The sequence below is a fragment of the Nipponia nippon genome, unplaced genomic scaffold (assembly GCF_047370975.1).
Source record: "Nipponia nippon isolate SJK-2023a ecotype South Korea unplaced genomic scaffold, ASM4737097v1 scaffold_3, whole genome shotgun sequence".
Lineage (NCBI taxonomy): Eukaryota > Metazoa > Chordata > Aves > Pelecaniformes > Threskiornithidae > Nipponia > Nipponia nippon.
The window spans coordinates 42,872,850-42,898,975 of record NW_028262347.1 but is presented as its reverse complement, the minus strand read 5'-3'; the positions used below and the strand labels follow the sequence as shown (position 1 = coordinate 42,898,975).

Genomic DNA, 26,126 nt, shown 5'->3' with positions numbered 1-26,126 from the left:
ACATTTATGACACTTTATACATTAAAAAACCTTTCAAGAAATTCAAAATTGATTTAGTCTTATGCATAGACTTTTCTTCAGAAAAATAAATTTTTCAATTTCACGCAGTACCTAAATGACCAGCAGAGTGCATCGTTTCTTGACCACAATGTTATTTTGTGGCATTCAATTTTTTTTCTAAGCCTGAAAAACTGACTGGATTAACCAGTTAAGCATCACCAGCCCAGCAGGAAGGCTGCTCTGTTGCAATCTCTACAGGAGAGACAACCTAAAAGCGTTACAGGGCATTTGTGGTCATCCAAATCACACGTTACAACCAGTTCTCTTACTAGCCAGAAACATAGCTTCACTTTGTATTGGAAGAAGACAACAGCTTAACCATTAACTTATTTTTTTCCCCCACTACTAGATAAGCCAGAGTGTTATCTGGAGTAAAGATGCTGAAAAAAGATACCAGAGGACATTACAATTAAAAAAAAAAAAGTAAAATATGAGAAAATATTACTTTGTGCCACATGATTTTCTCTTTTCCACCATATTAGAAAGCAAGCAGGATTTATACCATCTCTGTTCACTAATTATTACACCACACGATTGCAGGAGGATTTTACATATGAAATTGGAATGCTCAGACCCTGAAAAGCTAAAGGATAAGTCAAGTAGGCAGACGCCAGAACAAGAGAAATTCACTGTCCTCGAGCACCCTGATGAGGAGGTAGGAGTTCCGTGTATTTCTTAGCCTTCCACAGCTGCTGGAAGAGGAAAAAATTCTCTCTTCTTATCACCCAACAATTACTAAAAGCAAACTGAGAAACCTAGATTATTTTTCAGGCAGATGTTAATTTACCAGGGAACACGATTTCTCTTAAGCTGCATTTTCCTGACCACTTCAAGCCCACAAACCAAGCTTCTGTTCCCTTGAGCCCGCACTAGCCGGTCAAAAGAGCTGCCCATTTACAAGCAGTGTAAATTTACGTCAGCCTAAAGTGACCATGAAACCACAGCTTTATGATACTAATGCTTTCACAAAAAGCTTTATGGGAATACAGCAAAATCTTAAGTATTAATTATTAACCATGTAAATTCAAAAAAGTGAGAGATGATATTCCTTCGCCACTCCTACAGCTTATCTACTACTTTCACTAAGGACTTGAAGGTAATGACAGTACCCTTAACTTTTAAAAAAAATATAATTTTTAATCTCCTTTTGCACTGATAGCATCTCTGAACTACTTTTTTTTTACGCTGAAACTTTCAAATTTTGTTATATTAATGCAAAATAGCCGAAGTGATTAAAGAGTTAGATTTGAGGTGACGGCAAATATGACTGCCTGACACAAAATGAGTAAGCGAGAAACAATTCTCTCCCTCTTTGCCCCCAGTACATACATTAGCAGTTACGATCCACTTGTTTAATATAAAGACTTATGACAAATATATTTGAAGTGAACCCTACGTTTCCTGATTTGCTAAGAGAATTGAGTTTTTATTTTACATTTAACAGCTAAAACAATCCGTAAAGTCCTGAAAGGCAGATGAACATCACAGCCTCCATCACCGTACAACAGAGTCTTCTAACCACAGCATTAACTGTGGAAAAGAGGACGACTTTAGGTTTGCCTGAAAAGAAGATGCAAATACTGCTCATTTTGGAAGTAAACCATTTAAGACAAATTCCAGGAAAGCATATCAAATCTGAATCCTCACCCAATACTGTCAGTTCTCTGCAGCCTGGACACAGATTCCCAAGCTTAGAGTCAAAATTTATCCCTTAGTATTATCTATGCAACTTGACAGTTGCATGCTGGCTACTGTGGGTGCCATTCTACAGGATATAACTCTTAGCTGGCATTGTAAGTGCCTAGTTTATGACTGTGATCTGTAGAGTAACTTTTGGGTTCCTAATCAACAAGCTGCCAGGAATCAAGATAAAAGAGAATCTGGATTTTGTGAATCACAGCAATACTTGATTCACCCAGTGACAGGCAATTTGGACCAAGTGACTGCAAACAACGCTCTGACACACTATGTTTGGCTGACAAGGCAAAATGTAAGAGAGGCAAGGCAGCAGCTAGGAACAGAAAAGAGTCTCTTCATTCCTAAAGAATTTTTTCAGGGTTCTGAAAATCCTGTGCAGGGCTAGGGCACCGTACTATAAATGCAGAAAAGTAATTTCCTCTAGTTATTCTAGAAAGAGTGATTTAGAAAGAAATAATGAAAGACTAACATTAAGAGAATCTAATACGGGTCTATACTGTTTTAGCTGGGCAAGTTACCAGTAAACAGGGAATCGGCTGATAGCCTGAAGTAGGAGGCCATTGTAAAGACCTACAGTAAGTAAATCCAAAACAGGTATCTGCTCAAGGTGTTACCTCAGTCTACTGAACACAGCTAAAAAACACTTTCCTTGAACCTTCAGCTTTTGATTTTGCTGTCCCTATCAGCCTTAGGCATTTCAGAGAACGCTTTGGTTATTTACGTCTCTGTTTACAAAGCCTACTAGTTTGATTAAATGCTGACTTATCAGGAAACTAAAATTGTTGTATTCAACACTGTTAACCTTCCCAGATGTCGTGGCCTGTGATACACCAGTATCTAGTCAACAGAATTCAACTGCTAGCTATCTCTGCTTTTACAAAGGCTATATATACACCAATGGGGAAAAAAAAAAGAAATAATCAGATATCAAATGACCTCAGCCAAATTAGCACAACCTTACGCCTGACATGTATTTGGTCCTATCAATAGTTACTTCAAACTGAAGTGCAAAGCTCTCCTTAGTTAGTTATTCAATGCACAGCACTGAAACCCAAAAGCACATTCTTAACACCCACAAGGAAGTTCAAATTATGTCCTTTTTAAAGAAAAAAAAAGTTCTGTAGTTGAAAATCATAATTTCTAATATTACAACACAAATAAACATTTTCTGAAGCATTTGTTGCTCAAACGAGAAGAGTAAACAAGTTGTTCTTTGTATCTATCCAGTCAGTGGTCAAGTTCTGCCATGCGTCTCTAGTTATTTGGAAAGTAAGAATCAGAAAAACCAGGTATGGCGATTGTTTCGTTTGACTACACTAGATTGCTGCAAACACAATCTGAAAGCAGACAAGATCTTCAAATGCCATTATGGTAAGCAATTCCTCTGTCTCACGGACTGCAACAGCATATTTAAACTATTACACAGTTTGCAACGAGGACTCGGAAGTAAGACAACCCAACACCAAAAGTGAGACAGCTAAGCCCAAATATGCAAGGATTGCAACTCAGTCACTTAAAACTTGTACAGACACCAAACTCCTCTTAAGCTTATACATGCTTGCACATATTCACCTGTTATAAGCTATGTAAAAGACATGGCTTGGAACAAAACCATGCCAAAGCTTAAGAACTAGCAAACACTTAACCGTTCCACCACCTTCTTTGGCAAGTTTTGTATTTTTAAATGCTTAGCATAGTAATTTAAAAGACTGCTATTTAAAAAGCTGTGGATATTAAACACAATCTCTCTACAGGCAATGCTACCAAATATAATGGCTTCAACGCAGCCACAACCATGAAATGCTGCCGTGGTAAGTCCAGGCATGGCTCTAAGTCAGCAGAAGGCGACCTGAACAAAGCTGCCTGTGCCCAGGCATCACACGTCCTGCTCAGCCCCGGCAGGACCGACTACAGTGGTGTTACATCAGGGGTGACTTTACCCACTGTTAGTCATTCTGCATCAGCAGCTAAGCTAGAAAGAAATCCTAAGTATGACATTCAGACAGCATCTATTTTTGGAGTTTAACAGAAGATTAAAACACACAAAAATACAGATTACTTCCTCCAACCCGTTGGACAGAAGAAAAAGCTCTGCCTAAAAATCCTATACTGATCTAGATTACTTGCCCACCAATATTAAAGGAACAGGAATAAGCATTAAAAAAGTGAAAAATAATTATTTATATCCTATTTACATCATGCCTTTCACAGAACTTTGTGTATTGTCAGTTTCACTGTCAGCACTTGACTTTTAAGTTCTCACCTAAAATAGGAAAGAATGAATCTCCTCTAAATTCATATGCCCTCACACAAATTTTAGGAAAATAGTTAAAATCCTTGAAACTACTATGATTTTTTTAAACATATGACAAACTGATAGTAAAGTAACAACATAACATTTAGACCCTAGAACATATACCACATTCACAAATAACTTCAACAATATTCTTAAGTGTTCAAATATTTTTTCCTTTTATGATGAAAATATTTATTCCAGGAAAAATTAACTTTACAATGATGATCCGCTGTTAAAAACCACAAACAGCTAATTCAAAGATGAAAAACTAACTGAAATCCAAACTCATTTATTTTTTGATATTTTGATCTCTACTGACAATGGTACCTCCCCAGCTGAAAGTCAGGAAAACTAAACAGAAGGTAGTAGAGACAGGCTTGATTTCACCGATTTACAATAAGCAGGTTGCAAACATTAAATTTCTACTTATTTCATTCTGTTTCAAGGAGCCATTTCCAAGCGTGACTTGAGCCAAATTAGCGGTTTACCACTGCTAAAAGAGAAAGGTCATTTCTCTGCCCACTCTCCCCCGCTGCTCTTGGCTCTGTGCTCCTGCTGCCTGACTCAAGCTAGCTTTGGTACTCGGAGCTGTGGTCACAGCGAGCCCACTCAATTCATTAGAGGGGGAAAAAAATTAAACAAGAAGCAGAAAAACCTGATTCTTTTACTAGGACAGCAAGCTGAATCTGTTTCTCCTGTGAAAAGACAGGCTCCACAGCCAGTGGTGGAGGGAAAGCAAGTAAAGAGAAGGTAGCAGGAACATTTTGGCAGCTGCCAATTGTTAATTTGACTAAGTAATCACGGAACAACACACTCCAGCTTTTAAATATTCAAGGACATCAGGCTGACAGGATGAAGAAAATGATGTTACTTCTAGAAACTGGTAGAGTTGGTTGGCTTAGAAGGTTGCAAGAGAGACAGATTTTACTTATTTATAAAAATCAAATTTGGTTCCCCGATTACTACCAAGGGTCACTCTTTCTAGATAAGCTTTCCACTTCAGTGGCTATCCTTTGACAGTGCCCTAATCACTCATATGCACCTGTGACTAGTTCGTCATTACTCATTAGTCACAAAATGTGCAGATTGCTTGCATAGATGCACTAGTAATGCAGAGTAAGAAAAAACTCAGAAGAGTGAGAATAAGGCTTAAAAAAAAAAAAAGTGTTTTGGAAAAAAGAAACAACACTGTAGAGAAGGAAAGGGAACCTCCTCCAGAAAACAGGACCAGTAAGATGGGGAAACAGAAGATAAAGCAAAATATGAAAAATAACTCCAAAGAAAAAAGGAAGAAGTGCAGGGGAGAGGTGAAAAAAGTAAGCACAGCTCCCAAGAATGAGCACTAACAATACTGGCATTCCCAATCAGTTCTCCTCGTAACCAAATACGCAAATAAAGTTATGCTCATTTCCCCTCAGTACTCAAATCTTTTAATCTTTTCCAATAAAAAAGCCAAAATGAAATAAGCTTAAGGAGGATTCGGAGAACAGTATTCATAGAAAAAAAATTAGGAAGTTACACGGGAAAGAATAAGATGAGCAAGGCTGAATTCTTCTGAGATAGCAATTTCATAATTCGCAATTATATATAGCAGGAAGATATAAATAGGTCAATATGCCTGCTTGGACATAAGGAAGGGAGGAAAATACTGCTGCTTACAGCTGCTACACATGGCTCGGGTAGGCATTAACAGATGGCTAGGACTGCTTTTCCTTCAACGATATGCAATATTGCTGCAAGGAAGCCATACCATGATCAGACAGACAAATTCTGAATGGTGACCAAGATAATTGACGCTTAAAGAGAAAATACTAACAAGTTCTAAAATAAAATGTAAAAATAAAAGCATTACCTTCCATAAAATATTGCATACTATTGCCTTTGTTTCTCAATGAAAAAGAGAAGAAATCATAATGTTCTTTTTTTTTAATTGATGACTATACTATTCCCATATCTGGCTGCAGTCGAAAGAATCATGATAAAATTGGAAGTAACTGCAACTAAGCATACTATTTCAGGGAAGCTAAATAATAAAATAATCCTCATGTATGTGTGTTATATTTAACAGGGACTATTGGAGGTTAATATTAAAGAATTCCTTCCCCCATATTTGTGTGTTCAATTTCTCTGTTCTTCATTTGTTAGAACGTAGTGCTTCTTAGTAAGCTTTCCCAGTTTTCCTCCTACTTTAAAAAAGTGCAAGAATCTATAGACAAATTTACTTATAGTAATTTGCATATTACAAACACCCACATTAGTTTATATACACATAAATACAAGGCACTCATGCACTAGCATTAATAGAAAAATGCTCACAAAATAAGTACAAGCAAAGCAATTAATTTCATTCCTAAAAAAAGATATTGCTGGTATTTATTTTAACATTTTTATCGGAAGCTCCTCTTCTGAAGTCCATGATAACTTTCCTGCCCCTACCCCTCCACCTCATTCTGCAACACAAAGTCACAGAAATAGAAGCTAAAGCGATCATGTCTTAATTTTAAAGAGAATCACATTTAATTCTTTACAGGCATAAGAAGAGTAGCTTTTTCTTCTCTAGAAACAGCAGTAAAATGTATGTGAAACCAGTAACAGCTAATCTGACTAACTCTTGACTGTCATCAAGTGGGAGCAGTCTGATCCTTCTCATATTTGCATGAAGTCCTAGCCAGAAAAAAAAGAAAAGAATAACTCTGCAAAGCTGTATAGGTTCACCAGTTTGACGAGCCAGAGCCTTCAACAGCTATGAGCCGTTAGATTGTCTGAACTGCGATGATGCATATACACCTTCAGTTTAGCTAACACGTGCTAGAAAATTTCCATCTAAACCAGATTACATTCTCCATGAAAAAAGTGTGCAATACCACTTTTTTTTTTTAAATCTTAACTGGTCATATCATACATCAAACAAACAGTTCAGTGTTTGGCTTGCAAATATATACTATCAAACTCACCTTACTTTCACCCTTACAATCTATGCTGGGATTCTCCCTGCCCCCTATTATAGCATTAAATTACACAAAACGAGTATGACATGACAAAAACACCCTTCCATTCAATGCCAATTCTGTCACTGTTTTCCATTACTTTTCACATTTGACGGCACCCTGTAAAGTCTGTTTGGTTTCCCCCCTAAATTTTTAGCCTATTTGCACAGTTTCTTGACACACCAATAGAAAAGATGCATTTACGAAAATCCCTGGAGAAGCTAATTAAATAATACATACACAATCGAAAAAAATCTGTACCTAATATTTTTTTTTTGAAAGCAAGTTACAGTTTAAGTTGACAACGCTTTCTTTAAAAAGCGGTGAAATAGATTGAGAAAAGCCTTATCTCAAACATGATAAAATAGTCCTTTTGCTGATACAGAGTTCCACCCACAAGCAACAGCCAGCCATCATGCAGAGAGAATAAACCCGCATTCTCTTCAACGTAGATCTAATTTTTTACATAACAACAAGATGCTCAACTAGAGCCTTTAATCCAACCACTCTAGGCAGAGCTCAGAGACCATGTGATTTAAGGCACAGCTGGTAACAAGTAAGTTTTGTTTCTTCAAAGCACGCGTCCACAACCAACAGACTGCCTTCTAGTCATTTACTTACAGATGCTCCTAAACTGAACAGAGTTACACTGTAGGAAGTAACAGCTTCACAAGTAGGCTTTTCAGAGGCCTTGTATTTGCACATGTAGTGTCACCAGCAAGTGTTATTTAAAAGACCTACGTTCACTAGCATTTGTAAAGGTTAAAAAAATTGGAAGCTTAAAATACTATGATTTAAAGCTTACTCTAAAGTTTTGTTTTAGTCAGCAACTTACATTAACATGTACATCCATTTTTTTTTGGCTTTCTTTTCAAGGAGTGTTGCTTTGTGTTCTCAGCCAACATCTCAGGATTTCAATAGAAATAAAACTGTATTTTTTTTTCCCCAAGTGATTTAAACAGGTCTAGCTCTCAGAGTATATGAGTTTGCAGACTTCTCAACACAAAAAAAAAAAATCCCTGAGAGACCTAGCATTAGCAGTCAGTCACCATGAGAGTAACTTAAAACCAATTATGCATTTCACTCTTTTAAAGTGCTAAACTGCAAAAATGCACCTAAGTATGTATCTAGCTCAATCCTGATCCTCAGGTACTTGGAGGAAAAAACCCTCCGCTTCTTAAAATTCCCAGAAAAGGATATTCTGAAAATTCTTTTTCAAAGATCAAGATTCTTTATTCAATTTTCAAACCTGGTAACATCACATATTCAAAAAAAAGTATACTGAAGGGTCTGCTTCATTCAGCAAGTATTTGCTAAAGCCACACTGAAAGGTAAGTTATGCTACTTAGCGAGTTTATAGCTAATTTACAGCACTGGAAAGTGCACATGACAGAATGAGCAGTTCTCTAGCTATGGATCCTCTTTTCTCCTTAGCAGATACAGAAAAAAAGAAAGTTAGTACAAGTTGCACTCAGTCCTCATGGAAAACTTCAATTCACCATTCCTGCCACAACCTTGAATCAGCAAATGAAGCTTCAAATCAATAGCCAACTAAGTAAACTCTCATTCCCACCTGTGATAAAACACAGGCTGGTTCACCTACCACAACTAGGAAGTGCACGAAAGGTGCTTCTAGTCATGCTGACAGTCAATTTTCTGCAGCATATGAGAGACAGCTTAGTAAATCTGTGGTCTGACAGGTAAGAACAGTCCCATGCTATCCAACTCCTAACCTTCCAAACTGGTCACACCACCTCACCCTCTACCTTCTGTCAGTACTGTAGTGCACTTGATCCTACAATGAGTAGGTTCAGTGAACCGGCAGAAAGTTATATACATTTTTTTTTTTTTTGTATGGGATGAATTTTCTACTGATTTACTTCCCTGAACTGGCTCATCCTGTGACCAGACAAGCATCACTGGCAGATGCATGCAGCTGGAAGTGTTTAAAGGTACATTTCACAACCAGCTTAAGTCAAGCTAAAACTGCCCTACCATCAGAAGGTGTGGTCATACTCATGGTCCTGCCTGCACATTCTCCATTACTTCTTACCAGTTCTCACAACAGTGCAGTAATGGTTAGATTGGGTCACAGACTCACGAAGCAAGAAGTATCCCAATTCACCTGCTGACCACACAACTGCAAGAGCTGATCCCAGGAAGGGTAAGGGACTGTGTCTGGGTTCCACCGTGGCTTTAGACCAGTTTAAACTCAACCATAAAACCATATCCTTCAAAGCCAGCAATACAAGTGTTTTCAAAGCACACTCTTGATGTCCTCCCTCTCTTGCTACTGCATTCCTTCCTTCTTGAGGATCTTCATCTTCCCCTGGTCTTGAGCAGCCTTCCCAGCTCTGACCACAGCATTCCCACTACCCTCCAGTTTTGGTACCTCTCCCCTTACAGACACTATCAAGGAAACACTTCTAAAGACCTCAGGGCATCCTAAGAAGCGTAGGAAGAAATTACTAGATTTCAAAACTGCACAAGACAAATTGCAGTCTAATGTTACACCACGTACTGGCGTGGCAGGCCTGAGGGTTCAATTCAGCCAGATTCCCTCTGACTTCAGAAAAAGCTTTCGACTTTCTTCTACAGTCTCGTTTGTAACAGATCCTAGTGTTTCTCTCAACTACAAGGATGGTATGGAAGTCAAATCTTTATCTCATACTGTCTTTGAAAAGCAGCAGAGGACAGCATGCATGCTGAAATATCAATTACTGAGGCTGCTCCCATCTAAACATGTCAGTATCAATGACAATATCTAGTTTTCAAGCGAACAAACATTTTCCTCTCTAATTTGGTAAACTGGATTCTGCAAAGTTAAAATGTAACCCTCTTCCACCTTTATAATGTCTCATTACTTTCCTGAGCAAACAGGTAAACGCAGTGAAGCAAATGCTGTTGAAAGACCAGAATTCTGTGAAATCTGACAGAAATAAAGTCTGTGCTTAACAAGTAAAGGCAAACTGAGTCAACACAAATTTAGGTCAAACCAGACATTTATCACTGATTCTTTAAGGGGGCCTGTTCCAGAAAGTTACAAATTAATTACTGCCCAAATCAGAGGAAAATATGTAGAAGAAAAACTGTAAATAGTTGAAATCTATTTTTAAGTGTATTACTAGATGCCTGAGAAACCACAATGTTACCACTGAGAAAAAGCCCAGAGTGGTGAAAAACTGCACAGTTTACAAGGGAAGTGAGAACAACTGTTAAAAAAAAACTTGTAAAAATGGCAAGAGAAGCATTGACAATGAGCGTGACAAATTAGAAAAATACAGAAAACTGAAAGGCAAGCAAAAGGATAAAAGACATCCCTATCCCTAGAAGGGCAAGCAGCATCCTAACAACACAAGAGATGGACAAAAGTTGTCAAGATTACAACATAGGAATGATAGAACTGTCAATAAAAATACAAAACCACAAATTTGGAAATGTGCAATAAGTGCAGAACAAAAACAGCCGAGGAAAAAAGCAGAAAATTTAAATCACATTCTGTTGCCATGATAAAAGGCTTTCTAATATAACAACAAGTATTATTAAACTTTAAAGTATGTGTTGTTTAGGTCAACCGCGTAGTCCAAAAGATGTAAAAACTGGTTTTCATTAAGCCTGAAGAAACTCCAGTGATCTGGATAAAAGATAATATGGGTCCTAAATGATTACCATTTTAAGTTATTGCCGGCTTTTCTAGGTTTGATACAGAATTAACAAAAAAACGCAGAGACTAGTAATGCTAAGTACCATGGCTTCACAGAAAAATAAACCCAGGACTTTCAGTTGGTAAAGAAGTAGTAACCGTCAAACACAGTTAATGTCCAAAGTGTTTGATTTAGTATTGTCTGATATTTTCATTAAGAAATTAGAATATAAAGAAAGTTAATGTAGTCTATCCTGCATGTATTAAAAACTAGAGATGTACAAGCTTTCTTCTTGTGATTCATTTTGTGACTATTATACATACTGTCCTAGTTAAGGACTATGCTGGCCAAAAAAGACTCTTGCTCTTTTCAGTAGCTCACATTTTTAAAACCTCAGGGGAGTGTTAATATGAAAATACTATTGAGAGGACACTAAGCATCCTACAGAGCTTGTATTTTGACCCGACCCTATTTCATGGTTGTCTGCAACCTAGGAGTAAACAACAGTTAGAGGTAAGTTTTATAGTAAGGGGGAAAAGGGGGATAAATAATACTCCATTTCTCATACAACATAGCTTATATTACTTGGGGAAGGTTGGGGCAAGCCAGAATAAGGTTTTTTTGAATACCAGCAAAAACCCATCCAGGAAACTATCCAGAAAGCACTGAAGAGACTTGGAGGTGGATAATCATCTGGGCACAAGCTTCCAGCGTGATGCAGTTCCCAACAAGACGAGCACAGCGGTCTATACAAACGGGGAATGCTGAGTAAGGATGTGGAAGTTACTTTACTACGGCAACTGGCCCTGGTGTGACTATCAGAATAGTGCTCTGTTCTCAAGTTCACTACTACGACAGCTATTGCACTCAGAGCAGGGCCATGAAAACACTGAAAGAATGAAAGAACACGTCTTAATGAGAGACTCAAAAGGGTCAGTAGGACTGCAGACCATAACACCAGTGCAGGGATCTGATAATCATCAGCATATTAAACAAATGTAGACAGGTCTATATTTGGATAGATCTCTCTCAAGATATAACAAACAGAAACAAATTAAATTCAGACTAGAAACAGGTTTAAGTCTTAAACAGACTAATTAAATTTGGGGGCAACTTGCCCAGCTATACAATATTATCCGTTACTGTAGGATTTTGCTTATTTTCCTTTTTACTTTATAAGTAGTACACTGGCTATAAAAAGAATTAGTTCATTAAAAAACCCTCAATGCCTGCATTAGAAGTTTGGATTAGATCTGCAGTCCCCTCTGGCCTCAAACTGTGAGGCTAACCACGACACATGAAGCAAGACTCAACTTTCAATAATAAGCATGCTAATTTGTCTGAGACTTCATGGTTCCATCCTCCTTTTTAAGTAATACAATGAACAATAACCGATCTTTGAATGAGCTCACAAATGTAAGCTTCGCCCCTGGAGCGATTCTGACTATACTACAGAGTAAGCCCCACACCATTACAGGACAACTGAGAACAACCTGCACCCCAATACAGCCCCAACAATACTGACAAAATCCCACAGGGAATAGTCAGACTGTAAAATCAGGCCTTTCACTGATATTTTAGGCAGAAGAAATTAGAGCCAAAGCTACCTTCAATAAGTTTACCTATTTTCTTCACACTGCCACCAAGGAATACAAGAAGATACCATGCTTCTAACTTCCCAGGTAGTTACAAATTGAACCACAGGGAGAGAAACAAAGATAAAAATGAAGGCTTCCAGCTGGGATAATTCCTGCCAGAGCCCATCGCTCTGAAAATTTTCTTGCAACTTTGCAGGAAGATTTTTCTCTGACTTCACAGTAAGCAAAAAAAAACAAAAACAAACACCACTCAACTTCCACAGCCAAGACTTTTCTAATGCCAAAAGAGGTCTGTAATAACCAGTAACTTCCAACTCTCTCAAACATATCCCACACAACCTAATGACTACACAGCAGTAACAAATCTTCCTCCTCAGTAATAGTTCTTACTGTTTAGGAAGAGATGCTGCCCTCAGCAGCTGAAATACCTTTGGCAGTTCAGGCCATATTAGGCCACACACCAAGAATATATTCCAAACAAAAAGGAGCAATACAAACAAAATCCATTTCCTAAAGACCACCCCCCATTCTTGGATTTCAAAATAAAACATCCAAGCCTATCATCACCTACCACAGAACAGTCAGGAAGCTCTTCTTGTTTAGAAGATCCAAGGAATCTGAAGCCAAAAGGCCTATTAAAATCGTTTAGTCAAAGGATAACAAGTACAAACAATACGAGTAGCATTCCCATACTAGGGCTACACTGTATAAACGGAAGCAGAGCTTGCCATTGTCACTGTCACCAGAAACCTGAACACTGGGAGACGGAAACAAACCAGAAGGGACTACTCAGCCCAGTGTTACTATGCCACCCGAAGGTGTCCTGCATCTCTTATAATGGAGCTACCATATCACACTGTAGGGCAGCAAATGCCACATCCACCCGGAGATCTGCACCCACAGGACTCCCTCTCTTTGGTCATCCATGCACTTCACAATCCTGCTGAAGAATTCATGTACATGAAAGAGGTGGTACATCACTCTCAGAATCAGAGTCACCCCAACATATTCTACACTCCTCTGTATTCGCAGATTTGAAACGCCACCCAGTTATCCATGTGCGGAATTCAAAAGCTTGCATTTGGTCTCTAGAAAGACATCCAAACTCAAGCTGAAAACATCAAGAGCTGGATAATCCACCATTGGCCTCCTTTCTTCGTTACAATAATTACTCACCCTCACTGTTTACCACTTGTGCCTTTCAATTTGATCCCATTCAGCTTCACTTTCCAGCCACCAGATCTTGTTAAGTATAAACTGAGTAAAGCACTGCATCTCAGTAAGTATTTACACGGGGCAAAAAAGTGCTTCTCACTATTTCTGATAGTGTGAACAGGGTTTTTTCAAGCCTTTCACCATAAGGCATTATTAAAATAATTCTTAACTCTTTCCACACTCTTCATTGTTTAACAATGACTTTTAAAGACAAAACTTTGTCAGTATTACCACATGCTCGGCCAAAAATCATCTCCTTGTTCCTAATCAGTAAACCACCTTTAAAAAAATAAATCAAGGAATATATTATACATTTTTTAATCAAAGCATTACACTGGGAGCTTCTGCTGAACTGCTTGTTCATATTTATATCCTACTAGTCAATAAATTTCAGGATACAACCCCATGCCTATGTTCCTTACCTTCAACGCACCACTTTGAATATGGCTGCACTACAGTGCACTTTGTTTTAGTAGCATAACTTCACATGAATTTTGGATGTTTTTGTAGAGTTGTTCTGCCCTCCCTGCTTAGTAGCTATCCATCTTGTTCATCTGCAAGTTTTATTAACGACAATTTTGTTATTACTTCCAAATAATTCATGATAAAAGTCTCGAGTCTAGTAGATTGACTCCTCTAAGGCTTTCAGGAACAATGACATTCAGGAATAATTCTCTCTAGCAACTATTTCCGAGATACATCAGTTAGCCAGCAGTTCTCTATCCATTTGTCATATACTATAAGATCATTCTACAAGTATTACATGAGTAATTGATGCTATTTGTTGTACTTCACCACTAAAATGATATTTCTATGTTTTGCTGTTCCACTAGTAATCTTACAATGCTAGTAGAAAACAGTGGGATCTACACTGTCACATCAAACTGAACTTGTGATAAGAAAGAATAAATATCCTTTGAAACAAGAGTCTGTTGTGTAGGTTCAGCTTGCTTTCATGGGGGAGACAAGGAGGGAGGCCCATGAATCACTCAGCATGATACCATACAAAACCCACCAAAAGAAGTCCCATCATCAATTTCTTAGAGCATTTACATTTTCAGCAGTGTTTCTACCTCTTCGAAATTACTTGAATCACTTTAAGCTGAGGCTTTCACAAAAAAATAATAGATCTTCCAGCACTCCAGTTTTTAAGTAATTTTTCACTATTCCCAAGACCGTCTCTCCTACAACATTAATACTGCATTCATAATATCTCACGGCAAAATGCAAAGCCATAGAGCCAATATAAAAAGAAACACTTCCCTTCCAAAAAAGCCCCTGAAAAAAACTTTGAAAGTAATCCAAATTAGTCAAAACAAAAAGGCAGTAAGAAGCAAAAGTCTCATTTTTAAAAAAAAAAAAGAGCACAGAAAAAAATATCTGAAAAAGATGCACAACACAGTGGCGTGAAACATAAGAAACTGGGAAAGACTTTGACAGTCCTATAAAAACCTGTAAAAAGTCTATATGTGTACAGATGTAAGAACTGATTATATGCTCCAACGTTGCTACTTACATAAGGACATGGTGCTACTCTCTTGAAAAGTGGAAATCACCAATTATTAAGGCCTCTGACCTTCAAAAATGACTGAACACAGATGCACTACACTGTTCAGTGGGCAGCTCTGTGACAATACAGCTCTGCTACGGTAGAGAATCCTCAAGCTTTTAACAGACACTCCAGGAATGCTCTTTTAACAGCCAGTCTTCACCACCAACATTAAAAGCATCCTTCTCTTTTAGAGCTTATCTGCACAAAGGGATTTTAAGGACTAAGGGAACACTCACCAAAATCCATGTAAATACTACCCTGTGAATAAGACAACGTCAGAAGTCAGATACTCAGCATTTCCAGAAAAATCAAATAAAACCCCCTCAAGACTAGTTAGAAAAGTCATATTTATTGCATATTAAGAGATTCAGGTTGGTGTTACAGCACACAATATATATTAACTTCCTTCCCCCATCTTTGGTACACACACTTAATTTTATACACCAAAGGAAGAGTATAAAATTCTACCAAATTGCATAACTGGTGAAAATCCCCAATTTAAATTCAGACATTTTTGTTCACTACATAGTAATTACTCAAAGTTAATTTAACAAATACTAATCTTCAATCTTTAAAACATAATGGTTTTCTAACAGCCTGTAGATGTTTGTTATTCTATTTTATAGTTTTAGATGGCCCATCTAAAGTTTCCACAAGTTAAGAACATTTTCTTTCAAAGAACATCAACAGCCAGCAGTCTGAATCTTTACTGAAAACTTCTGTCACTTCTGCAACACATCGGACACTGCAAATGAGGGTACTTCTCTGAAGAAGTCATGTTAGTCTGAAGAAACATCAGTCTTCACACATCACTTAAAAAACAAAAAATAAAACAACAAAAAAAATCAAAACACTTATTTGGGGTGCATCGCTTTGCTACGTAACCTTCAGAACAGATGGGTCTATTTCAAAGTCATAAGTAAGCACAGTTTGGAGAGATAGAGAAGAGTGGGTAGGATACACAACACATATAGAGGCCTACAGAGCCTCTTCAGTCATCAAGAAAACTAAAAGTGTCTTTAAGATGTTGTTTAAGGAAAAAGAGTACCATCTGTTTAGCAAAAACTGGAGCCTGGCATATGCACTAATCTTTCTCGTAGGCTGAAAAACCAATTCTTACAATCCTTAATGTATCAGGTGACCAGTCCTCACGTAAAAGGTTTTCTAAACTGTTTAAAATACATTTCAAAACAATCACACTAGTCCTCAAGAACGGACACATGCTGGCGACAAAGGTAGGTGGCACAAAAGAAGGATAAAAATATGATACAAAACGACCTCTACATGTTACCTGCAAACATTCCTCCCACCGCTTAGCCAGCACGTTGGGAAAGACAGACCGTTTGCTTCCAAAATAAACCCCACGCCACCCAGGGAGCGCTGGGCTGGATAGCACCAGGCCCGACCTGCCGGCGAGCCGCAGGCCAGTGCCGGCAAAACGCAAGAGAAAACATTTGTTCCTCCTCCCCCGAAGCGCTTCCCCCCGGGCTGCCGGGCCGCAGCCCCCCCCGGGCCGGCGGGGGCGAGCGCCGAGCCCGGCCGGCCACCGAGCGCTGCTGCCCGGTGCCGCCGGTGCTGCGGCACCGCCCCGGGGTGGCTCTGCCCACGGAGAGACGGCTGGGTGGCGGCGCCGGGCCGGGGGGCAGGCGGGCCCCCGCCGCCCGCCTCACCCCCCGGCCTGCTGCCGGGCGGGACCGCCGCCGCCGCCGGGGACGGCGCCAGAAGAGGGCCCGCGGCGGACCCTGCCCTCCTCCGCGCCCCCGGCACCCGCATCCTCCTCCGCCGCCCCGCCCGGCCGCCTCCCCGCCGCGGCCCGGCCCGGCCCGGCCCTGCCCACCCCGGCCCGCCGCGCACACCCAGGCCGGCAGCGGGGGGCGGCGGCGCCGCACTTCCCGCCCTCGGCGCACCCCGCCCGCCGCTCGCCTCGCCCCCGCTCCTCCCGCGGCGAGGCGCCGTCCCGGGCGCACCCCGAGCCGGCGGGGCGCCCTCACCTCCGGGTGCAGGATGGGGACGCAGCCCGCTTCTTTCTCGTACTCCTCCAGAGGCGCCGCCATCTTGGTGCGAGCCCGCCGCCTGCTGCATGCCGGGTAATGCGCGCGCTCCCGCTGCGCCTTCCCCCCCCCCACGCCCCGCGCTCGCGCGCGCGCGCCGCCCCTTAGCGCCCCCCGCGGAGGGGAGGCCGCGCAGGCGCGGGGCGGCTCGGCCCCGCTGAGGGGCCCGGGGGGGGCCCGGCTCCCCCGGCTCCGCTGCCCGGGCCCAGTGGCTCCCAGGCACCGCCCTTGCCGAAGCCGCCGGGGAGCCGCCTCCGCTGGGAGCGCGGGGCGGCGGCGCCAGGGGCGCTAACGGGCCCCGGGAGCCCTGGCCTGGGGATGAGCCTGCGGCCTGGGGACAGCGGGCGCGGCAGGGCGGCCGCCCGCCCTTCGCTCCCCGGGAGGCTGGCGGCTGCTTGCCAGCTCTCCGGGGGGAGCTCTCCGATGCTCTGCCCCGGACCTGCGGGCCCAGGGCGCCTGCTCTGAGGCAGGCAGGCAGGCAGGCAGGCAGCCGCCAAGCCACGAGAAAGCAAATTTTTTGCAACCAACTTTGTTGTCTGGAGGAGCGTGTTACTTTTTGGGGATACCAGTATCAGTGCTCCTGAAATGAATATTTATTATAGTTTAGGTTTTCGGAGATAATTCAGCTTAGTTAAGTTCATTATAATTTGGAATGTGAGCAAAAGGAGAGCTCCCCTGCACATTTAATGTTGGTTTGGTTGCAGACCAAGTAACGTCTGTCCAGCTTTCTTGGGAAGTTGCCTTCACGCCTACTAGGTAGCAAAGGGAGCGTGGGAAGAACTCGAGAGAGTTTCTGTAAGGTTTTCGCTCCCAGCTGCAAGAGCGTTGGAAACCCGCTGGCAGTTCCGAGGGCGTCTGGAAGGGATCCCTTCCAGCCATCGCTACCCGGCCGACCGGGCGATTTCTCACCCCCTGTCACACGCTGTCCAGATGGCCAAGCTACATCTGCTGCGGGTTCGGGCCTCAAATTAACATCACGCAGGAAAATAGGTTTGATTCTCTTTAGTTTGTCCTTTCTGTTCTTACAAGCTGTGTAATACACATAACAGCCAAGATTAGGAATCCTAAAGCTCTCTATTTCAAACTTTTTTTTATAAATTACATTTTTGTAAAAATAGTGTTCTTGCAATTACAGAATGTCATTGCTGGCTTGACTGCTGCTTTATATTGTTGTATCTGTGGTGCTTTCATTTGCCTGTGTGAGAAAGGGACCTTTGGATAATACATTTTGTTGTATCGTAATACATTAAGCTCATAAGCCTAAAACCCCACAATGATATTTGATATTCCCTTCATTACTCTTTCCTATCTCATGCAAAATGTAACAGAGAAGCACTAATAAAATCTGACTACAACATTATTAAAATCTTAAACCATAAATACCTTTTTCCTGTAGAAATATATTTAAATTTTAAATTGTGAAGAAGAAGAATGGCATAGGATTTAGAAACTGGGGGTGTGAAACAGGTCTAAAAGCACAGACTTGAAACCATAAGGTACTGAAGTGCTAAAAGAGCAGAACAAGACACAGGGTATGCAGGAGAGGATCTTTTTTTAACTGTGTATATTATTAAATGTACCAAGGCTTAGATATAATTTGCCATCTGATTTGCCTGAAGAAGTGGGTTTTCAACCCCCTGCAAACTCCAGAAATAGAAATCCTATCAATCATGACAGTTCTTCACTCGTATTTATAATAGAAGTAAGGGCGATAAAATAACCAAAAATCTTTATAGTATTTTTACTATGCAGATTATTTTTCCTTGCAAGTCTCAAGAAGATATGCTTCATCCTGTGGCTCTGAACTGGGTTGTAAATGCATACCCTGACATCTGTCTGGGTATTTATACCCTGTTCTTCACAGGTCTACACATTTCGAAACCAATTCTGTTCTCAGAGACATCTGTACAGAGAATTTTTGCCATTAAACTTGAGGCCTCGTCTGTGTGTATAGTTCATGTGCAGCCTATTATATCGTTCTTCAGAACCAAGTGTCCCTTTTACCACCAAGTAACAGCAGAACTAGAATACGGGAACGTGCTGAGGTCTCTCTGCGTTAGAGCTCTTCATTCAAAAGCTAGCGGTGATTCACAGGTTTAAAAAGTTTTCCACACTTCAAGCATTCCCTGTCCTCTCCTAATCTGTAACACGATTGCTTGGAAACATGGTTCTTCACCGTCTTATGTTGTCATTACGGACAGATTAACATCTGTGCAGAGCAAGCGAACAGCAGATAGAAACCTAACAACCTGCTTCGGTTACAAAGTTTACACCTATTTTCCACAAATCTAAAAGGCTGTAAGGTTAGATGGTTTTCTGGACTGACAAAAATTTATTATCTGACCTTGAACAATTACCTTACTCCTCTGTGTTTTACTTTGCTCATTTGTCAATCAAGTACTATATCACCTAATCCAGAGGGGTACTCTGAGAATTTATTATTGTTGCAGAGCAATTTAAGGCTTTCAGATTAAAGATGCCTTGTAAATGCCAGGAATTATTGTTGTTCAATGGCGGAAAATGCTCTTCTGCGTGGTTGCATTGAATGGTCAATAGCTGATGCGTGAAGTGCTTTCCAGATTGACCAGAAGTTTTATCCAGTGCTACTTAACTAGGCATGCAATAGGGACAGGTCTATAATACTGGCTAAACACCGCATGCACTAGAAAATGGTTTTAGATTCTAGTCTGACAAAAGGAAAACAAAATTCACCAACACCACGGACACACAGATTTTCTTCCCTTTGTTTTGCTTTACGTTAATCACTGTGAAAAAGAGCACAAGGGCTAGACACCTTTTAATTTTCAGGTGAACCAAAACACAGCTTAACAGGGAAGTAAGTAGCACAGAGTCTTACGATTCTCTATTCTGCATCATGAATTTTACCTTTTCTAACAAACTATTAGGAAAAAAAAAAACCCTTGGCAGAGACAAGACATATTTATAGAATACACATCCATACACATGGTTCAATACTAGGGATGACTGTGCAGCTGGTTTAGCTCCTGTCTTCCACTAAACTGTGAAATGTGACAGTGAAATAAAAAACATTTAACATACATGTCTTCATAGTAGTTTTGCATTATGGTGTTACCACTTAAAATGACTAAAAGTGCGAGTACACAGTGTTTACCTTTGCAACTAAAAATTGCAATTAAAGCTATGTATTTGCTGTCACGGCAGGCCAAAACTTAAAGTGAAAATATTGGAATGTCTTAGTACAAAAATAAGTGCTAAGCCAAAGATACCCTGCCTAACCCTACAAGAGTGAATATCTTTAGAAGAGCTGTGTTTGTCCTTCAGTTTTCATACATCGTTTTCTTTAATCCTTTTCTAATTAATACATCATGAGATGGATTTGCCACCATACTGAGGCCTCTCTGAAATTTTCCTTTGCACAGTCACTCAAAAAAATAGCTTCACTGTCAGGGGCTAAAATATTGTGTTCCTGTTCTCTGAGTATGTTTGCAGAGGGGCTATCAGTAATTATCTTTCTTTATTATTCGCTATCTACACTGCATTTTCTAATCACGTTACTGTTTGAGCCTTGTGTTTTCTGTCTTAGAAATGACACCCATCCATCTAAATGTGTATACCAAAACGAACATATAAAATGTGTCATTCTGCTTGGGTTTATCCAAGTCTATGTTTTCTCCTTGCATTCACTCCTAGATGGAGAGCACTGGGTTCCCACACAGTTTGGACCAGTTTGCGTGACTGAAACCCCGCTAGGTGGCCTCCCCGCCAGTCTGTTCCTGCAGCAACAGTGAAACTTGTTTCAGTGATTTCATTTTAATCCCATGCTGTAGGCCCTCAGCATTTTTAGAAACTCTTACTCACTAGGTCTTCTCTTAGCATAACAGGAAACAACCAGAGGGAAAATTCAAGTGAAACCAGTGAGCCACTTTCAGTAACAGGGAGAGCTTCACAAATGACCTTTTCCCATCCAATGTGAACAAAACTGTGGAGAAAAAACTATGCTGGTATGACCATTTTTCTTTTTGAAGAGAGGTGTCTCTATTGTACATGACTGTAGCTGAGATGGGATCATGACACTATTACTGGGTTTCCTTTCCTACCTTCTTATGGTTAAGATAGGCTGTGATGCCCCAAAATGCACAGTTTAACAACTTAGAGAAAAATATTTAAACTGATGACAAACAGTTCTTCCCCTATGCTGGGCAGGGGATGATACCTAAAGTCAAACTAGAACCAGTTTTTATAAGGACAATCCAAGTCATTTCTCCTCAATGAAAGCCACGGTTGGTGGGAAAATGGGAATAGTTTATTTTGCGTCATCCTGTCCAAATAGCTCCCTGGAATTTGTCTTTAAAAGTATAATCCCACTGAAAATGCTCTCAAAGCAAGTGCATTAGGAGAATATTATACAGGTAGCACTGATACCAGGATCAAAGATAGTGAATTTGGTCAATACAGTGCTTCTTGTAGCTGCAGTCACTGCATCTGTGATAATATTTCAGGGCTCTGAGAGTTGTGTGGATATGAATAAAACCTGAGCGATTAAACCTGGTTTTGCTCCCAACCGTTTGCCTCACCCGCTTGAGAGGGGTCGCTGTCGTGGAAGGCAGAGCCGTCAGATCTCGCTGTGGGTCAGATCCTGAACCGATGCAGGCTTCAGCCGTCTCTTCCGAGGTAACGTGAGTCTTCAGCGCTGAAAGCCATGGCGGTTCAGGAGAGGATTCACGAGGGGATCTGGTGTCCTTCCTCGGAGGTGGCGGCATCTGTCCGCCAGGATGGCTGGGGAGAGCAGCAGCTCGACTGCGTGGCTGTGTAATGTGCCACCGCACGTCAGTCAGCGCTGTTAGTACAAGAGAGCAGTGGGTGATGTGATTTGCCTCACTGCGGAGCACAGTCAGGCTCCTCTTCCCTGCACAGCCGGTGAATAGGAATAGCCAGAGTGGCTACCTTAGGCAGCGTGTTTCTGCGGATCACGTCGGAGAGCCTGGCAGTGCTCTTACACCAGTTTTATAGTGATGTGTTTCCGAATTTCAGTGGTGGTCATCTTGATTTATCTTGTTGTGAAGAGAGGAAAGTCAGACAGAGTGTCTTTTTATACCATCCTTTACTATTTCTCAAATACTGCTGTATATCATGCCAGACAGTTTTAGATACCATACAGTATCAGCGATCCTCCCAGAACAGGGGAAAACATGGTGGAGAAATCCCAGCTGAACTATTATCTGATGTCTGGGTGCTCCCTCAACCACTGTAATTTGGAGTGTACACAGCATAGACAGGGGTACTAAAAGGGAAAGCCGCCTTCTTCCCCACTCCTGAGTAAATTGGGGGGGGGGGGGGGGGGGCAAGCTTCTTTTGATGGGATAGCAAGCCATAATGTTGTCTACCGGTCTGCAGATGATAGGTGTTTTACAGGACTATTAGTATGGAATGGGATGAATCTGCTCTTTCCCTACACAGCCTCTTGCTCCCTTGGAAACACTGCAGGAGGCTGCTAGTCTTAAAAAAGGCCCAGTGATGATGTTTGATAGGAAGCATCAGGAAAATAATATATTTGTGCGATTTCACCCTAACTTTCCTAGGGTGAACAAAACTCTCCATTTGGCCATTGGAAGCTGGAAATGCCCTTGCAGTGGTGAAAGATGTCACCCATTTCATTTAAAGGGAGCCTTTTCTACAGGTAGTTTTCCACAGTATAATTGGACCTCAAATCTTTACATTAAATGAAACGCAGGGAGCTCTTCCCATAAAGTTGTTAAAATATAATGCTGATTAAATAAGTGTATGTGGAAAACAGTGACAAACTGCAAGATCCTAAACATGTGTTTTAAGAAAAAAGTTGTACTCATGGAATCCTAAATGGCTTAATTAATGTTGGGATTTCAAAACAGTAAGAAATTCAGCCAGTGAATGCAACATCTCTTTCTGGATAGTTTCTTTCAGTCACTTTCTGTTCTTTCATGTAGTGTTTTAATGGAAATGTTATTTAGTATTTGAACACAGTCAGAGAGGTGAGCACTACATGTAGGCTCCTATTAAGCATAGCACCCTTGCTTTTAGGTTTTTGGTGGTTTTGTCATTTTATTGTGCATTTCTTTTCTGCCAAAATAACCTTACTAGCAGCAAGTATGTATAGCCCTTGAATGACACAAAGCAATCATATTTTTTCCCTAGGTGATTACCTTTCCTGATGCAATTCCACATGGTGACAAATTCTGCTCTTTCATAGAGTTAAAAGTACAGAAAATGAGTGATTTTGTCTAACTTGACTTTTTATGCCCACTTTTTTTCCTTTAAGATGATGCACTTCTATTTCCCACTCATTGTGTTTTGAATATCTGATCTTGATACCATATCATACTCATGGATGGCTTTGCTGCTGTCTTTAGTGTCAAAACACCATCTCTTCTTTCTTTGTTCGTTATAGTCAAAGTTGCTATTACTTAGTGTTCTTGCTACTTAGACTGAATGTATCTAACATGTCTACTAACATATTTTTTAACTTACCTGAGGCTGTTAGTCTCTTTTGAGTTTTCCCTAGAGTTCTTCCATTAGCACATCCAGGAACATGCCACATGCACCAGTTTGTTCTGCTAACACATCTCCCTGAGCTCTATCTTTGGGGCAAACCTGAGCCTACTGTGATGCAGCCCTGTACAACAGCTGATACTGGATTATGCTCGGTATTTGTAAGGGAAGATGAACAGACTTGAAACTGAAGACTGGATTACACTTTATGAAGGGTTTTTTTTATTCCTATTTTTGTTTTTGTTGTCCATTTGTTCTCCCAGACCTCTCTTTGCATCCATTGGGCTGATTATTCCAGCTACCTTTGGAGAAGATGCAGAACATGTCCAAAGAGTGGGTTTTTGCAGCACAGGCAGCTGCTGAGGTAGGAGCTCATTGCCAAACTGAAAACCAATAACAAACCAATAGAATAAAATTAATAGCCATTCCACTACTTTAAAAAGGTATTAATGAGAATGAAGCAATAAATATTCAACTATGGTGTCTTTTTATGGAAATATTCCTCCTCAGGAATTGAGGTTGAAGTGGGCTGAATGATAAAATAAGGAAAAAAATCGCAGTTAGGAGTTTAAGTTACCATCTTTGGATGAAAGCCAGTAAGTGAATTATTTTTTGGTACTTTATGTTAAATAAAGTAAATATTTTCCCTGCTTAGTTCTACATCAAGCTTAGAGGAGCATGATAGATTAACACTCTTCCCCTTTATAAACAAAAATGTGTTAGCTGGACTCAAATAATTTTCAGTGATTAAGGTGATACCCAAACATACGATAATAAGGCACTCTTATAAGTTGGATGATCATAGAATACTTTGTGTTATAATCCTCTTCAGGACATGTAGTCATTACCGTCACGATAGTGAGTGTCTAGAGACCATTGTCAGGGACAGCAAATTGCCAGAGATGGACCTGCCCATTCCTTGAGCATGAGAGGTTGTTTGCATTCATGTAAGAGGAGAAAAAAGAAATAGCACAGGAACAAAATATAAAACAAGGAAACTTTTATCGAAAGAAGTAAGAAAGAAAATGAAAGATTAAAACCAGAAAGCTTCTGATATTTAGAATAGAATAGAATAGAATAGAATAGAATAGAATAGAATAGAACAGAATAGAATAGAACAGAATAGAATAGAATAGAATAGAATAGAACAGAACAGAACAGAACAGAATAGAATAGAATAGAACAGAATAGAATAGAATAGAATAGAATAGAATAGAATAGAATAGAACAGAACAGAACAGAACAGAACAGAACAGAATAGTTCAGTTGGAAGGGACCTACAATGATCATCTAGTCCAACTGCCTGACCACTTCAGGGCTGATCATTTGCTTTTCATGGGAGATGTTTTATTTCTCTATAGTTTGGGGTTTTTTTTGTAGAAAAAAGTTAATTGGCTGTTTGAAATATTTAAATCATGCTATGCAGGTATTTTAGACTTATTATATTACTGGAATTAAGGACAGACAATTTAAGCCAACACCACTGGTGATAAGCTTTTGAAATTGTGACAGAAAATGTTGCATGAATTACCATCTTATTTAGGTTTTTGCTGAATTTATGGTGAATTAATAATCATTACAGACAGGCAAGTACTCTTTGCATAGGTGCTGATACAAACTACACTGTGCTTGAAGGGGAAAGAGTGGTAGCAGCAACAGTTATCTGCCCTTGACTAAGCAAGGATACATAGGAAGCAGCAATCTCTTTTACTAACTCATTGATACAGTTGGAGAAAAAATGAACAAGGTTTTAGGGTTGGCTTTCCTTTATGAGATTCATATAAGGGCTGCCAGAATGCTGAAGCTACTAAATGAAGAAATAATCCTCACAATTAGGCTTTAAAATAATAATTTAAAAGTAAGTAAAATATAGCAAACATTCAGGAGGCTTGGATGAAAATGGCCAGTCTGAACTGCAAACTCAAACATGCATCATTAATATTCAGTACAAAATGTTAAACATCATGCTGCATGATGAAATTTTAATTCTTTCAAAAAAGAAAACTGGGGTTCAGAAAGTTGTATGTTTAGATGGTGTGCTTGGGAATCACTAAAGACATCAAAATGTACAGGAGGTGTATAGCCAGTATAATCAAGCCTAGGAGCTGTAGGAAATGAACCAGTGGCACCGCTTTTAGAATAAATGCAGGAGAACTGAGCTGTCACATTAAAGCTGACAGCCCTGTTATGCAGCTCTAACCACTCTGCAAAGATCTGGGTTAGGAGAGGATGGAAATCTATAGATGCACTATTCCAAGTCTGCCTTTCTGAGCTGGCAGATGAAAATCAAAAAGCATACCTGATCAGAAACATCACAAAACACGGGCAATGCAGATAATTCCAGAAACAGGCAGATGATTTAACCCTCTTTCATGATTCCTTTCTGAAAAAAAGTCTCTAGATGCTAAGACATTTTCAGTGCAATGACTGTGTTATCTCCCTTCATATGCTGAGGTAACGCAGTCAAAATAGCATCAATGATTCCTACAGCTTGATGAGACAGACTTCCCTTGAAGTG

At 40.3% G+C, this 26,126-nt stretch overlaps 1 protein-coding gene and 1 long non-coding RNA gene across 4 annotated transcripts in view; both read right to left on the bottom strand.

Moving 5' to 3' along the window:
• The window catches only part of ZDHHC17 (zDHHC palmitoyltransferase 17), a 78,133-nt gene extending 60,822 nt beyond the window's left edge, over window positions 1-17,311 (bottom strand). For 2 of the 3 annotated variants that reach the window (XR_015706355.1, XM_087764794.1), the window contains exon 1: window positions 17,042-17,310. Coding sequence is in view for 2 of the 3 variants with exons in the window: in XM_087764794.1 (XP_087620920.1) it covers window positions 17,042-17,104 (63 nt within the window). In the remaining variant the exon portion in view is untranslated. Of the gene's footprint in view, window positions 1-17,041 lie in introns of all 3 variants that reach the window. The other variant, XM_087764796.1, reaches the window with a different exon arrangement.
• Window positions 15,382-16,807, bottom strand: LOC148054561 (uncharacterized). The gene is made up of 2 exons (XR_015706356.1): window positions 16,342-16,807; window positions 15,382-15,862 (listed from the first exon to the last, which is right to left on the bottom strand). It is a non-coding gene; the product is annotated as an uncharacterized LOC148054561 (long non-coding RNA).
• Window positions 17,312-26,126: the final 8,815 nt, after the last annotated feature.